The sequence below is a fragment of the Pelobates fuscus genome, chromosome 1 (assembly GCF_036172605.1).
Source record: "Pelobates fuscus isolate aPelFus1 chromosome 1, aPelFus1.pri, whole genome shotgun sequence".
Classification (NCBI taxonomy): domain Eukaryota; kingdom Metazoa; phylum Chordata; class Amphibia; order Anura; family Pelobatidae; genus Pelobates; species Pelobates fuscus.
In genome coordinates, this window is record NC_086317.1 from 340,076,083 (window position 1) to 340,093,655 (window position 17,573).

General features: G+C 37.7%; 1 protein-coding gene across 1 annotated transcript in view; it reads left to right on the top strand.

The window, feature by feature from the left end:
* UGGT2 (UDP-glucose glycoprotein glucosyltransferase 2) overlaps window positions 1–17,573 on the top strand; it is a 250,653-nt gene that overhangs the window by 76,299 nt on the left and 156,781 nt on the right. Inside the window, exons 12-14 of the mRNA XM_063425741.1 lie at window positions 4,109–4,259; window positions 10,827–10,946; window positions 16,684–16,769. Of these exons, the coding sequence (XP_063281811.1) occupies window positions 4,109–4,259; window positions 10,827–10,946; window positions 16,684–16,769 (357 nt within the window). The remainder of the gene's footprint in view (window positions 1–4,108; window positions 4,260–10,826; window positions 10,947–16,683; window positions 16,770–17,573) is intronic.

Here is a 17,573-nt window from a genome sequence, read left to right on the forward strand (position 1 = left end):
AATTACTTTAACACCCTCGTAAGCACCCACCAACCCAAATGCCCATTTCACACTTTTAATTCTCTCATTGGCCCTGTTGCTCCCCCTCCCACTACCACCCTGTCCGCCTCAAACTTTGAAATACCTTCTTCACTGAGAAGAATTCTACAATCAGGGAAGAGATCTCTAACCTCTCTCCCTTCCCTTCCAATACATCACCAAACCCCACTCACTCCACTGTTCTATGCTCATTCGCACCTACTACAACGGAAGAGGTTTCTGCTCTGATCCGGTCCTCCCGCCCCACCACTTGGTCCCTTGATCCTATTCCCTCATATCTCATCCATGCTCTGTCTCCCTCTCTTGCTCTTCCTCTCACTAAAATTTTCAATCTCTATTTCCTCCTGCACATTTCCTTCACCCTTCAAGCACGCAGATATAACGCCGATTTTGAAAAAGTCCAACCTCGACCCCAACTCCCCATCCAACTACCGCCCTATTTCGCTACTGCCCTTTGCCTCCAAGATCCTTGAGAGAGTTGTGTATGCGAGATTGACAGACTTCCTCAAAACCAACTCTCTGCTTGACCCGCTTCAGTCTGAATTCTGTGCTTGTCACTCTGTTTAAACAGCTGTGACCAAAGTATCGAACAATTTAATCGCTGCTAAAACTCGCGGCCATTACTCTATCCTAATTCTCCTTGATCTTTCTGCTGCATTTGACACAGTTGATCATCAACAGCTTCTTCTCATTCTCAGTAATCTCGGTCTACGAGATACTGCTCTATCCTGGTGCTCCTCCTACCTCTCTCAGCGCTTTTTCAGTGTTTCTTTCTCTGGCTCTGCCTCTTTTCTCCAAACACTCTCTGTTGACGTTCCCCAGGGTTCTGTCCTTGGTCCCCTATTGTTCTCAGTCTATACTACATCCATAGGTAAACTCATCAGCTCCTTTGGCTTGCATTATCATTTATATGCATAGGACACACAAATCTACCTGTCCTCTCCTGATCTCTCTCCGCCCATCTTGACTCGTGTCTCTGACTGTCTCTCCGCGATTTCCTGCTGGATGGCTGCTCACTTCCTTAAACTCAACCTGTCCAAAACAGAACTTCTGGTCTTTCCTCCCTCAAGTGTTTCTACTCCCCTTTCTGCCTCCCTCCAAGTCAACGGCGCCACCATCACCACTACCTCGCAGGCTCGCTGCCTAGGTGTTCTCTTTGACTCCGATCTCTCCTTCACCTCTCATGTCCAGTCGATCGCCAAATCCTGCTGCTTCTATCTGAAAAACATAGCCTGCATCCGCCCTTATTTAACACCAGACGCAGCTAAGGTGCTGGTCCATGCCATTGTTCTTTCTTGCTTTGACTACTGCAATCCCCTTCTCAGTGGTCTTAGGTGTTCCCAGACTGCACCGCTGAAATCTATAATGAATGCGGCAGCGAGGCTAATTTTTCTGTCTGCTCGAACCTCCCATGCATCCCCCCTCTGTCAGTCCCTACATTGGCTTCCAGTTAGATATAGGGCTCAATTTAAGATTCTGGTGCTTGCTTACAAGTCCCTACATAATGCTGCTCCAACCTACCTATACTGCCAAAGACCTACGTCTATACTCTGTCCGTACTCCCACATCTGATGCTCGCCTCCAAGACTTCTCCAGGGCTACACCTTTTCTGTTGAACTCCCTTCCCTTCTCCTTTAGACTTTCACCCAATCTCCACTCCTTCAAAAAAACATTTGAAAGCACACTTATTTATGAAAGCATATCATTTAAATTGTTAGCAGGTTTTCATTCACCCTCTCCATATTTTAAGGGCCCCCAAAAAGAGGCTAGGGCCACAGCAGAATGAAAACCTGTGCCAGATACCACACAGGCTTTAGCTAAGTAGAAGTTCATAGTCTCTCTTAGAGATTCTGCATTGTCCACAGGTAAGGTGGTGTGTTTAGCCAGCCATACCACAATGACATCCACTTTAGGAGTAGAGTACCAAGAGCAAGCATCAATGTTTACAAAAGATGAAAAATTCTACCTTGTGCTTGACACCTTTTTCTCTGGACTTAACCATTTCTTATGAATAAGATCCTTTTTTGAATATACAAATGAATCCGGCTACCTTGGCATTTTGTGTGGCCTTCTTGATGTAATCCAAAATATCCGTGGAAGGGGTAAAGGGGCCTGCTGCTGCATTCAGGCACTCTTTGCAGAGAATCTGCCCCTCTAGTGCTCTCTCATCACATATTTTACACCGGAACCTTCTGGGGGACTTTCCTGTAGATAATCCAGAATATTTCTTTAGAATAATAGGAAAAAATGAATATGGTGCTCTATTTTTTTTTTTGTGTGAATAAACAAACAACTGCACAGATGCAATAAAAAAGTGTGAATGGCATACCTATGATTTGTAAAGCGTGACCTTATGTTAGAAGCCAAAGAATCTGAGTACATGACTGCAATCCTGAAACAAAAATAGATAAATGAAAGTAAAAACAGTATATATACCTTTTAAAACTTACCAAACCAGCAAAGAAAATGAAAGGTGAATATTCTGACACAAAATAGAATGAAACTTCTTTCCAGCTACTTGAAATAGGCTAAGGAAAAAAAACTCCCTAGGCCAAAAAAAGTTTAGATACTTTAAAAATGGCTCCCCAACATCATAGTTTCTTTAATCGTATTCGGAAATGAAAAACCTATTGCACCCGAATCAAACCAGGTAAAATAAAATATATGAATATACTACATATGCCTGTAGCAGAAAATAAAGGTACCCCTAGGGCCAGTGCAGAAAGGAGGGAAATGGCAAATGATACTTGCTACTAAAGGGTATTCCCCAGGGGAACACCTTTGCACAGGGCAATATCCTGAAGCTTCCCAAGGAAGAGAGTCTGAATTACCTTGGGGCAGAAGGTTACGGCCCTCAGGTAAGATATAAAGAATTTTGAAATGGTCATAAAATGACAGCGTCTGTCCTATAGGGATAGTACATAAACTTTAACTGGGTGCCTGTCTAATTAGGGATAGGAAGGCGCTATCCACAGTTGTGCTGCCACAGCCATGGCAATTATTTTTTTTCTTCAATTCACCTTTGTGCATTTATTAGTAGAATAATAAGGGTCTTTGATTTAAATATTTTGTTATTGTTTATAACGTTGTTGTCTTTTTTACATAGAGAGAATTTTTGGACTTAAACCTGTACAGTTATGAAAACAATATTGAGTCTAGGAACCTTGTTATAAAATGTACTTCTAAAACGAGTTACATTGACTGATGCATGCAATAATAATGCGTTGTTCAAAAATATCCACATTTTGGCAGTGCTTCCTCTGTGTTTGTGTCGTATAGATAGACAAGTTAATGCAGTAAAATATCTGTTTACAAAGAATAATTAACAACCACAAGGGGTCTCCATAACATGGTTACACAACACAGTCAGCATTGTTGAGAAATTCCATTAAACTATATTGTTTCATCTGATCTAGTACCAGTCATTTTAAAATGGGTTGACTTTAAGACTGGTCTATGTCTAAACTGGCTGCCATCTAAAACGTTGTACATATTTGAACTATAAAAAATGTTAACTTCATTTATATGTAAACCACATTTTGAATTGACTTTGCATCAAGGGATTTATTATTGCATTTTGGTTAAACCCATGGGAGACTGAATATATTCATGGAATATCCTAATTGCTGGAACACGTTGGAACACCAAAACAGTAATAAAAGCTTCAAATATAGAGATGTAGAAAAAGCCTTTCCTATTCAACAAGCTTCTAAAACGTGTGTGTTTTTTTTGTTCGAAAACCTTTCAGTGTCCTGTTACCTGCTTACTAGACTGCAGTTTTAGGCCAAAAGCAATACTTCAAAGCCAACATCAGTGCCGTAATCCATTTTCACAGCAGGCCCAAATTTTATAAAACTTCCAACCTTACCATGCACCGATGAACAAAGTAGCTGCTTTAGTTCATAATTACAGGGAGGGGTGATCCATTTTTAAAGCCCTAGAAATAGCTGTTGCCATGGTAAAAAAAAAAAAAAAAAAAAAAACTTTTTTGTTTCATCTGTAAAATGTATATTATATGTTGCCATTGAAGGTGCGTTTACTTGTTGATTTTCTCTCTTTTTTTGTAAAGCATTTTAGAAATGATTAAAACTGAAGGGAAAGCTCTTCATGGTCTCTCTGATCTGGGGATAAGAAGTGAAGATCTTGGTAAATATTTAAGGTTGCAAGTTCATCCAGAAGAAGATAGCTATGCCTTGGACATTCGCCATACTGCAATTACTGTAAGTATTCGATCTAGAGATAACTTTTTTTGAAAGGTAGACCTAGGCATTTCATCCTCGAGATAATTTTGTATATTCTTAATAGTTCTTGACATATTAGTAAAATTCTACATGTGCATGAAAGTGGTGAACTGCTACAAGTATACATAGACTGATTTGATGAAAGTGCAAATGATTGTGGCTGTGTTTGTGCTGCACATGCTTCTGGTTTGCATCAGTGCCTCAGGGTTTATTGATCTTATTCCAACCTACAAATAAATAACTCTTTTTTTAGTCATTTCTTGTGCTAATCAATCCAATAAAATTTTCATATGCAGTAAAAAAAAAAAATTAAAGCTATAGGCCTTGGGTGGCCAATGCAATGCTATGGACATTTAAATTTTATGTTTTAAAAATAAAATAAATAAAAGCACCTATGCTTCATAGGAAGGCATTATATTTCTCCATACTCAAACAGAAACCGTACTGCCAGGTATGGACACATTCTGTCCTCTGCAGAAGCTGCATAGCACTGAGATTTACAGGGAATATGATATTCAGATATTTACATTATTATTTGGATAGTTTTTTATATCTGTATAAATATGACCATATATGTTTGCTTATGTGAATATGGACATAACTACAATTTTAATAACTGTAATAACATTACATTTATTACATTACGGTTTTCTTTTTCATTCTTTTTCTCAAGAAGTACAATTTAAAAAAATATATATAGTTCTCATTTATGTTGCTTTGCAAAACTATTTATAAATATTTTTGCACGTGTTGTAGCCAAAAGGTCCAGATCAAGTCTTATATTTCACCTACCAAAGATAAACCAAATTATAGTGTAGATAAATTACAAAACAATGGGGAATAGCCCTCTGATATTCAAACAAACTGAGAAAATTCTTGGCACATTTACAGATTGAATAGCTAATTTTTACTGAACTAGAGGAACATGTTGTGAATTCCTAGTGTCCTCTTGCTTTCTATACCAAAAGAAACCAAGTAGCTTGGACTTTACGGTCTATATTCTATAGCTTTCCAAAATGTGGTACTCCATTTTCATGACTGTAGAGAATTACACCAGTCCCACCTACCCAAATATAATTGTTCGCTTATAGAAATAAAGAAGTAATTTGCGTTTGGTATTGTGCTTAAATCTCATTATATTGATCAGAATTACCGTATATACTTGAGTACAAGCCGATCCGAATATAAGCCGAGGCCCCTAATTTTACCCAAAAAAACTGGGAAAACGTATTGACTCGAGTATAAGACTAGGGTGGGAAATGCAGCAGCTACTGGTAAATTTCTAAATAAAATTAGATCCTAAAAAAATTATATTAATTGAATATTTATTTACAGTGTGTGTATATAATGAGTGCAGTGTGTGTATATAATGAGTGCAGTGTGTGTGTGTATGAATGCAGTGTGTGTATGTGTGTTGCAGAGCCTTGGTGGGGGGGTGGGCATTTTTAATATTAATTATTTTTTTAAATGATTTTAATAATTTTTTTGTTGTATTATTATTTATTTTTTTTATTTTATTATTTATTAATTTTTTTCGTCCCCCCCTCCCTGCTTGATACATGGCAGGGAGGGGGGCTCTCACTCCCTGGTGGTCCAGTGGCATAGGCCGTTCAGTGGAGGGGGGCTGGCAGGAAGCACTTACCTCTCCTGCAGCTCCTGTCAGCTCCCTTCTCCTCTGCGCCGGTCCGGTCAGCTCCCCTGTCAGCTCCCACTGTAAGTCTCGCGGCCGCACTATGACCCCTATGACTTACACTGGGAGCTGACAGAGGTGCTGACCGGACCGGCGCGGAGAAGAAGGGAGCTGACAGGAGCTGCAGGAGAGGTAAGTAACGCACACAACCCCTTGTCTGTATTATGGCAACATAAATTGCCATAATACAGACATTGACTCAAGTATAAGTAAAGTTGGGGTTTTTCAGCACAAAAAATGTGCTGAAATACTCGACTTATACTCGAGTATATATGGTACTTCTGTTACTGACTAATTATTGATAACATTTCCTGTTTGCTCTGTATGAATATTCCACTATATATACCATTGTATGGATACATATTTGATATATTGCAGCACCTTCTTAGTTTGCTAAAATATAATTTGGGTTCTAGAACCCTTTGTTTTCACATTGAATGTATATGTTTTAAATCTATATATAGTGCTTTTGTCAGGCTATGCAGGCAATTTCTGTTTTCCAAAGCATATTACTGCAAATTCCTTTTTTTTTTTTTTACATCACAATAGATCAGTATGGTTTTGAAGCTAAACATTACAAATGATACTCAAAAAATATTAACATGAATTTTACATGGATTTTTGGCATTTTATTATTCAAACTATATTTATATATGCCTTCTAGCAACTTTGTATATAAAAAAAAAAAAGTGTGTGTATTAGAGCCAGGGTTATTAATCCACTAAATCATAAAAACAAATGAAGGTGTATTTCAGTGTTTGCGTGAGGAAGAATTTATGCATGTTATCAAAACAACATGTATAGAGTGAATGTAGACTCTCCCAACTCTTTCAAATATGATAACATTTGAATTGGTCTTTAATGGACTTGACTCGGTGAAGAGAGAGTTTGGGTGCTGAGAAGCAGGGAGCAGAGCCCAGCTGACTGCAGATAAAGCATCAAACCATTAGCAAATGGTTTGATTACTTACATAGAGGTGGCACCTGAGCACTCCTTCTACCATAAACACTACTGTGTGCTGTAGTGCTTATAGTGCTTGGAGTGTTCCTTTCAGTGTGCAAAGTAACTCCTGCCATATCGATAATTCTTATTCTCCTTGGGGACAACACTGTGACAGAAGCCAACAAAATGTGTTCCTCTAGCATCAGTGGGAAACCACAGGCTTCCATGATAACAGTATGGCCGCATAATAATTTTATAATAATCGACTATAGGTAGACACAGCATAGAGAGCTCTAGCCATACTTTTTATGTTATTAGTCCAGCAGCCCAAGGGTATAATGGATTGGCAGGGGTGTTGTGTGGTATTTGTCTAGTAAGAAGATTGGTTTGAAAGGGGTCAGAAGGAAACCACATTCTTACAAGGCTTTTCACTAAAGTGAGAATTAACAGGAATTGAATTACAAAATTAAAGCCATAGTTGATATGTAGAATTTTTACAGTTCGGTTATTTTGCTCCTAAAGTTGAAATTGTAAGCTCTCCTATACTTACCTTGGCAGTCCGCTGGTCAGCTGTTGCTCCGATCCGGTGGACCGCTGCTTGAACGCAGCATGAAGCTTCGGTCAGCCTCCTGGACGCCGGCCGCTGTGCGCCCAGCCATTTTTATGACACGTCACTCGCGTGCCGGCGTCATGACCTCAGGGGAGCTCTATTTAACAGAGCTCATTGGACTCCCAACGTTTTAGGGGGAATGGTTATGCTAACCATACCCCATAACCTATAAAATCAAGTTCTGCCCAAGGCACAGTGCCCCAATACTGCGTACCTTGCTTTGTGTATTAATTTTTTATATTGAACCAGCTTTTGTCTTGACTACTCTGTTACTCTTGTTCCCTTGACTCGGCTCTGTTTCTCGTTTTCATTATTTTCTGGCTTACTTTGATCTTGGCTTGTTCTGACGTACCTAATGTTCTGTTATTTATCCTGTCTTACCTACTCTAAGGACCGGTTTAAGGACCTTTTTCTCTGTCTCTATTCCTTATAAGGATTTACATTCTGCGTGTTGGGTATAAACACTACAGAAATTCACTTTGTACTCACTTTGAATTACTGACTCACAATTTTCACTTTAGTGAATACTAGTTATTTTTATTTAGAGGGCCACCTTTTGAGGTCCTTTCTGGTTACTAGTGGGCACTGAAAATGTTATTAGATTTTTTTTTTTATGGATACATTGAGCAACAGAGGGGGCTAACTTGTGGTTCGTTATGACTTGCCCCCCCCCACCCCCCCCATAATATTTATTCTACTGTAGTGCCTATGTTTTACAACCTTCTCAGTGCCGTCAAAGAAAGCATCACTTTGAACTACTTATAACTTATAATGTTACTGAAAGGGTTAGTTTAGTGCAGAAATGTCAAGCATATGTTTGTGACATGACATACACCACCCCCTCGGCAAAGTTAACCATTTGCATTGCATATTACTATGAATTGTATTGTGTTTTATTGCTCTTTTAATTCTTCTACACACCTCACATTTCTGTGAGTTTTGTTGTGGATTTCTGGCAGTGGTTAGTTTTATTCTTGTCACAGCTCTGTGATATTCACTTACGGACCACCCTTTTTATGTGTTTTAGAGGAGATCTGTGATTTTTTTTTTTTTACACGTTTCCCATTACTGGGTAATTTTGTGCCATGAGGTCAATATTTCACTCATGTACTGTCTAAATTACTAAACTGTATTGCTGGGGAGCTCTGGGATAGTTGCACACTTAGAATTTTTTGGCCACTGGACTCTATAATACTCATGCAACATGCATTGCTGTAAATTTTATTGCTGTGGAGTCCTGAGATTTATATATTTATATATTTCATTTCATTTGGATTTCACATTAGAACTGGCTTTAAATTTGTATTATGCCATGTTCAGCCTTGGTTTTGCCAAATTACTTTGACACCTGTGGTGACGGTGTATTGAGTTTTACATATTGGTAATCTGGTTACTGCTCTTGCTACCTTGGAATGGTTGTGTAGATTGGGATGAATGTTGGGATAATGAATGAATTACACTGATATGAAGAACGCAACATATGTTGGATGAATGGAGTGCATTGACTGGACCTTCAGTAAATAGACCCGATAAGTGGATGGATCATATTAAAATGGCTCAAATGCACTTGAAATATCTTTTAAGAGCTACTACATTGGATGTAACTGTACACATTCGAATCCGCGATCCTCCTTCATAATAATATAAAAAACCCATAGGTGATGATTAGATCACAAAGCATCCCATGCATGGGTGCGATGACAATGATCTTGATGTAGACCTCCCTTTGTTTAGAATGTGTTTCATGCACCTCTCAACTGCTTTCTGAGATTCTGTGATATTTTTATGGCTCCTTGAGTAATGTACTTTTACAAATTTTGAAAAGTAAAGTTCATACTTACAGAGATGCTGTAAGATCCGTAGCTGTTGTAGTGTCTTAAGCATTACAAGTTTAACTTTGATTAGTCTCAAATCAAATATTCCAGTTAATCTTTTTTATGAATATCTCTGTATTACTATAGTAAATGTATAGCATAGCCTCTCCCTTCCCATTCAGTAATTGACAGTTCTTCTGAAAATCATTATAGGACTTTATTGTAGTAGTTCCCAGTAGGGTATTCAAAATATAAGGATTAAAATGGATACATATGGCTCTTTTTATCACTATTTGCATTATCTCATCTATCAGCAAACTGTATTTGATTAAAGATTGGCAATACAAGATTGACCTACAGATGGTAAATATTCACAAGTAATTATTCTTGGTAGGAAAAATTGCACTTTATTATCTTCAATACCTTTTGACTTGGTTTAGAGAAGGTAATCAACCAGGAGTCCATGATGATATGTAGCACACATACTTTAATGGAATAACAGTAAAAAGCAACAACAGAAAATTGGAGAAGCTAAATCATTGTGTTTAAAATGCATGGAATATTGATAATGTGTAAGATTATCAAGTCAATATTGGATATGAAGTTAAATTGGTATTGTAATGCATTAAAGCAATCATACAATTAAAGGGATACTCTAATCACAGAAACAACTTAAGCTTAATAAAGGACTTTTTGTGTATGGATCATGCTGCTGCAGCATCATTGTTCGATTCTTTGCCATTTAGGAGTTGAATCACTTTTGTTTCTGCCTATGCAACCCTAGTCACACCTCCCCTGGCTGTGGCTCACTTTTTATTTTCAATCCGATATGATCCAGTGTGTTTATTGTGTTTACTGTTGGATTTTATCTACTGCTATGTTGATTGACCTTTAGTCACAGAGTGGAGGCTTCTTCAGGCTCTACCAGGCTATTAACAGAGCGGGTGATCCAAAATTGTTAATTAAACACTCTGTCCATTAAATGAAATTTAAACATTACATTTTGCTTTACAGGGGCTGTGACTAGGGCTGCGTAAACAACATGTGATTTAATTAATTAATGGCGTAGAATTGAGAGCAGTTAGATTGCAAGGGAATGATCTATACACCAAAACCTCTGAATTAAGATAAAATTGATTGGGTGTTTGGGTATAGTGTCCTTTTAACTCAAGTAGTGTAGTTCTGCTGAATTCACTGATCCGTGCATCACTGTATAAAACAAGCCAAACAAACAGTGTTATGTCTGATTTTATGTTGATGTATTCAAGGTGACATCTTAGCATTGTTTTTATAAAGCTACATTTTGTATCCAATAACTTGAGTCATTACCATTTTTATACAGAATATCTTCCTGGCATATGCACACACTGATTGACAGGTCAGTGTCTTGCCAGGTTTTCATAGTTTAAAGATTAAATCAAATGTTGCTCAAAAGTTTGAGACTTGGTATGTTTTACTAAACCGCACATATCTCAAATTGTATTTTGCAGTGGATAAATGATATTGAAACCGATCACATGTACTCAAAGTGGCCATTGAGTGTCCAAGAGCTATTGAGACCGGCATTTCCTGGAGTCATACGGCAAATTAGACGCAATTTTTTTAATCTGGTAAGTGGTTGATTTGTACCACGGTGCATTATAAAAATATATTTTGTCATCTTTTCTTATATTTGCTTGATTTTTTTCCTCCCAGGAGGAAAGGAGAGTATGATGGGAAAACGTTCTTTGGCACAGGAATTCGAGCGGAGTTAAAGGACCACTCTAGTGCCAGGAAAGCATACTCGTTTTCCTGGCACTAGAGTGCCCTGAGGGTGCCCCCACCCTCAGGGACCCCCTCCCGCCCGGCTCTGGAAAGGGGAAAGGGGTTAAATCTTACCTTTTTCCAGCGCTGGGCAGAGAGATCTCCTCCTGCTCTCCTCCTCCGATCCTCCTCTTCTCCTCCCCGTCGGCTGAATGCGCACGCGCAGCAAGAGCTGCGCGCGCATTCAGCCGGTCACATAGGAAAGCATTCATAATGCTTTCCTATGGACGCTGGCGTGCTCTCACTGTGAAAATCACAGTGAGAAGCACGCAAGCGCCTCTAGCGGCTGTCAATGAGACAGCCACTAGAGGACATAGGGGGAAGGCTTAACCCATTCATAAACATAGCAGTTTCTCTGAAACTGCTATGTTTATGAAAAAATGGGTTAACCCTAGAAGGACCTGGCACCCAGACCACCTCATTAAGCTGAAGTGGTCTGGGTGCCTAGAGTGGTCCTTTAAGCTCCTCCTTTGGCCAAAGAAAGTAAAGTGTAGGAAAAATACATAAGACAAAGTAGAAACTACTTTGTCTTATGTTTTAAAGAAAACTAGGTCAGAAATGAAGTGAAGAAGAACAGATTCTGAGAAAGGAAGAGCAGGAGGCGATTGAGAAAAAGTAGGTTCGGTGTGATAGTGTCGCTTTAAGTATAAAGAACACTTCTAGGCCAACGTTTTGAAAGTGGAGCAATCATCAGGAACCTTCTATTTGTAAAAAAAAAAAAAAATTATACCGAATCAATTCTTGTTCCAACCATTTTAAAATATTATTACTATTGAGTACTCATTCTTAAAATAAGTGATATATTACAAATGCATTTCTTTTTTTTTTTTTTATATTTGTTAGAGGAGTTCTTAAGGCCTCAAAATCCTTTACTGTTTATAAGTTTTATTTATTTTATTACTCGGACACATCACCACATTTTTTTTAGTTGCAAATTGCACATTTTAAGATTTTGTTTCTATATCCCAAATTTTTACACAAAAAATATAGGGCATCTGTTGTGAATAAAGCTATTGAATAGCTAATGAGTTAAGAAAAAAACAAATACAATTAGTTGCTGCTGTTAGGAAGAAAATATGACAGTGATTAATGGTGCACAATTGTTTTGCAGAAAAAAATACCATCTGCTTTAATCAGACCATAAGTTTTTTTTGCAACACACAAGAATTTTTTTGTTTTTCGATAAGTCAATTTGACCTTCGACAAGGTGAAATAGTGTATTCTGTAGAATCTGTTAAACAGTATCAATTTACCTTAATATTAAAGAGTTGTAAAATGGTATATGTGATCAACGAACATAAGAGCTCGCCTAGTGCTATCTAAATGTCTGTCTGTTTAATGACAATTCAGCATGTTTAATTCTTTACTTTTGAAAATTGAACAGGTTAGTCCTTTTTCTGTTCACTGTTCCACGCATAGGAAAAAAATGTTCTTGTAGTTTTCCAAGTTTACAGAGTTGCTTAAGGGAATAACAAAAAAAAAAAAAAACACAAGCATACTGAAACTTCAGTGGGACTATACCGATAGAGGAGTCCTTGGGGCAAAAAAGCTGCTAATGAGAAAAACTGCTAAGCCTTATGGGGATAAGAGAAAATAACTGTAGCTTGAAGTGGTAAACATTGCTTAGTCGTTTAAGATGGTCTTGGCACAGGAGTTAAAAAGCCATTTCTGAAATAAATGATGCGTTCTATAAGTGGATAGGTCTACACGTACATTATGCTTCACTGGTGGAAGATATCTCAGCACTTCTGATACATAATCCAATAGACCCATTGAAGCACAGTATTTAGAAAGAACCGAGAAGCAGAAATCCATGATCTTATTTAACCTGTCAAGTACCAAAGTACTGTGTAATGTGGTGCCAGGCTATTTGGAGAGTGGAATAATGTAAAGGGCTCATTTAACATGGTGTGTACTAGATGGGACAGCAATATCATTTATTTTATATATATATATATATATATATATATATATATATATATATATATATATATGTATGTATGTTACTTTTAATTTGTTAGTTATGATTCTTTTCTGTACTGCTCTTATGTCTAGATTTTAAACCTTGATTACCATGTGATAGCAACATGTCATATAGTTATTTAAAACTGTTTCCATGAGAAAAGTGGTTTGTTTGTGAATCAATTAGTGTTTTTGTGTGTAAAAAGATTTGCACAGGAAATGTATACCTGTGCACAAACCATGGCAAAGTCGAAAATATTTCTAATTATTTATTTAGAGATTATGTATATAATGTGTATAAAAATTTAGTTCTGCGTCATTTTATTTAACTACAGTTCTCTTCTACCATATATGGAGTTATCTGCCCTGTATGCAAAGTCAGAATTTGAGAGTAAAAATTGCAAATGTTCCCCACTTTTGTTCGCATGTTTAAAGCACTTTTAGACCTATTTAGACATACATTCTTCATATGCATAAAGGTGCTGGATATTGCACCTTTTGTGTTGCTGACTTCCAATCAATTGGCTATTATTAAAGGAATACTGTAGTCACCTAAATTACTTTAGCTAAATAAAGCAGTTTTAGTGTATAGATCATTCCCCTGCAATTTCACTGCTCAATTCACTGTCATTTAGGAGTTAAATCACTTTGTTTCGGTTTATGCAGCCCTAGCCACACCTCCCCTGGCTATGATTGACAGAGCCTGCATGAAAACAAAAACTGGTTTCACTTTCAAACAGATGTAATTTACCTTAAATAATTGTATCTCAATCTCTAAATTGAACTTGAATCACATACAGGAGGCTCTTGCAGGGTCTAGCAAGCTATTAACATAGCAGGGGATAAGAAAATCTTAATTAAACAGAACTTGCAATAAAGAAAGCCTAAATAGGGCTCTCTTTACAGGAAGTGTTTATGGAAGGCTGTGCAAGTCACATGCAGGGAGGTGTGACTAGGGTTCATAAACAAATGGATTTAACTCCTAAATGGCAGAGGATTGAGCAGTGAGGCTGCAGGGGCATGTTCTATACACACAAACTGCTTCATTAAGCTAAAGTTGTTCAGGTGACTATAGTGTCCCTTTAAAGAACTAAATGAAAATGTATTTTTGCCAGTCTAATGCCACGAAAGTTATATACTAAGAATATGTATCTGAACTATAAAGAAGAGATTGTGGCCGGATTAGATGCAGATGTAAAATAACAGGTGAAATTCGTGTCTTGTAATAATTTTTCTTTTTTTGTAAATGCTTTTTTTATTGAGACTGGCAGACAAATAGAAATGCAAGACATACAGATATCAGTGAGTAATTTCTTACACAATTGAGATAAGCAATTGTGTACAGCAGAGTACATAAACTGACATTTTCTGTTGTATCATAACAAAATTGAACTATAAACTATAAAGCAGCATGCAACATTTCGATCTCAACTGAGATCTTTTTCAAGTTTGAAAAAGATCTCAGTTAAGATCGAAACATTGCATGTTATTCCTGATTTTTCAATAAAACTGCTGCATAAGTGATCCTGAGTGCCTGGGCCACATTTATTGTTTTACTATTGGAGTGGGGTTAAAGGACCACTATAGGCACCAAGACCACTTCAGCTTAATGAAGTGGTCTGGGTGCCAGGTCCATCTAGTGTTAACCCTTTTTGCTGTAAAAATAACAGTTTCAGAGAAACTGCTATGTTTACCTATGAGTTAATCACAGTAAGAAGACTTACAGCGTCCATAGGAAAGCATTATCAATGATGCGCATGCGCAGTCAGCCAATGATGGAAGAAGAGGGAGGAGAGTCCCCAGCGCCGAGGGTGCCTGGCGCTGGAAAAAAGGTAAGGGATTAACCCCTTCCTCCCTCCTCAGTGCCACAGGAGTGGGACCCTGAGGGTGGGGGCACCCTCAGGGCACTATAGTGCCAGGAAAACGAGTATGTTTTCCTGGCACTATAGTGGTCCTTTAACCATCGCCAGGTCTGTATGCACCAGGACCAGAGAAGAGTGCGGATTTCTCCTTTTGTTTAACAAAATGAAAACTAAACACAATCATTCCTGCCAGTACCCAGTACCCCCCTCACCCTGCCCAACTAGGAAAACCTTGATTGCAGTGGTTAAAACAGCAGTCTAAACATTTTACATCTCCATCCAAAGTGAAACTTGAATTTAGATGCTATATGATCACATAAACTTACATGGAAGCTAAAACGATGATAATGAGGTTATTGAAATCATTATACTGAGTAGGCAGCCTAGTGAAATGTGGAAATAATATGGGGAAATCACCCAACAAAACCCAAAATGTGATGCAAAGAATAGGACTGACCAATGCTTACGGAATCAATTTATAAGAGTAGGATGTGAGCCAGGGAGAGAGTCCCAGGTGGGGTCCTTCTAATAGCCAGTAGCAGGGCCGGCCCGTTCATAGGCCCTGGTGGAGCCATAGCTCCGTACTTTGACAGGAGCAGCATTTGTATAGGTTAGTAAGGCTCAGCCTCCCAAAGAAAGTGTCTCAGCTTTTTATTCCGGAGACATTTGTCCTGCTTGGAGAGCAAGACTGGTAGCACCTGTAGGGGGTACAGCAACTTTCCTAAATTAACCAATTTATGAGATTATCCCATCACATATATGAGAGAGATAATTTGTGCCAATGTTTTAATTTATTAAAAAATAGATGAGAGAACAGGCGTTATATTCAGTTTGGATGAAAGGGCAATATTTTTTTTTTTAATATTGATCACTTAATACTGCATGGCCATTGATTGCCCCTTTAATGGGACTCTGCAAGCCTAGCGGGTGGCTCCTTCCCAGGGCATATACATTGTTTAGTAGGTCACGAAGGGATGGTATGGAGCAGAATGGTTCCCAGGTATACAAGAGTTAATCGTTGAAAGCCGAGACCTTCATAGTTTCATCCCCATGGGAATTCCCCCAATAACCTCGTAATAACTCCATGTAAATATGTGTATTATATGCTTGTATATGTGTATATTTGTACATGTATTCTATATATATATATATATATATATGCCTTTGTGCATATTATGGACTCTTGTATATGAATTAATGCATTCTTAATCTGTGTAATTGCATTTCTTACTCTGCCCCTTCTAGCACTTTCTACTGCACAGCTTGCTTGTTTTTTGTTATTTTTTCCTCTCTTTCCCTCCTTACTTTGTGGTCCGTACACAAGATATTTATGACCCACTGTGAGAATGGTGTCTACTTTCTATCAGACATGTGTCTTATTTGCTGTCTGGTTGCTTTACCCTCTATATCACAACTCCACTTTGAATTCTGTGTCGTTTTTTTTCTCAAAAATGTCTTAGGAGAGGTTCTCCCAAAATCTCATCATTCCAAAATTCTGTTAGTCCAATAAAAAGGGTATTACAAGATATGGATTTCATCGGTTCTTTTATATCTGAACTATATGTATATTTTTTAATTCACCATTTTAATTATGGTGATACCAGTACTGCAAACACCCAGGTCTGTTGTATGTATACTATTAAGCAAACAGTGCTCGCCCTTGTATGCGAAAAAGGAATCGGTTGTTTGTGTGTATTAACGGCCACTTAAATTCTCTTAGGTTTTTTTTGTTGATCCTGTTCAAGATTATGCTGCTGATTATATGAAGCTTGCAGAATTATTCTATCAACACAATGTTCCTCTGAGGTATTGTACAGGCTCTGATAAAATTGCTTTTTTTCTTTTTCTTTTTTGAAAGAAGAATATTGAGTGCAGATAGACATATAATCAATGGTAGAACATAACATTTGTCATATAATAACATCTGAATATATGACATTTTTTAAATTAAAAAAGTGCAATTTGTCAACAGATGGTAAACTAAAATAGTGAAAATATAGCTAATAAAGTGAGGAGAGTGACACGTTGAAGGGCAAGAGGCAGTCACTAAGGGGATGATGTGTAAAGAGTGTCTGTTCTGAAAAGTGGAAGAGTCACCAATGAAAGGTACCTGCAGGTCCCACTTGTTTCCATGGTGACTGCTACACTTTTAGTACTGTAGTTTACCTGATAGAACACAGAACTTTTTATAAATCACTTCCTAAGTGTCTCTTCTAAGAATAATATTTTAAGAAATTTAATCGGATACTCTAAGCTCAAAAACAACTTAAGCTTAATAAAGCCGTTTCGATGTATATATGATGCCCCTGTTGAATTCTCTACCATTTAGGAGATTACGAGTTTAATCACTTTTGTTTCTGTTTACGCAGCCATAACCACACCTCCCCTGGCTGTGACTTGCACAAAGCCTGCATTATACTTTTTTGTCACTTTCGAACAGATCTTACAGCAAAGTGTGTTTACTTGAGATAATTTTATCTCCTTCTTGGTTAACTGTACGTTAATCACGCACAGGAGGCTCCTGCATGCCCAATCAGGCATTTAGCTGAACAAGAGACAATTAATTCCTAAATAATCACATTGTACAATAAAGGAAGTTTAAATATTAGA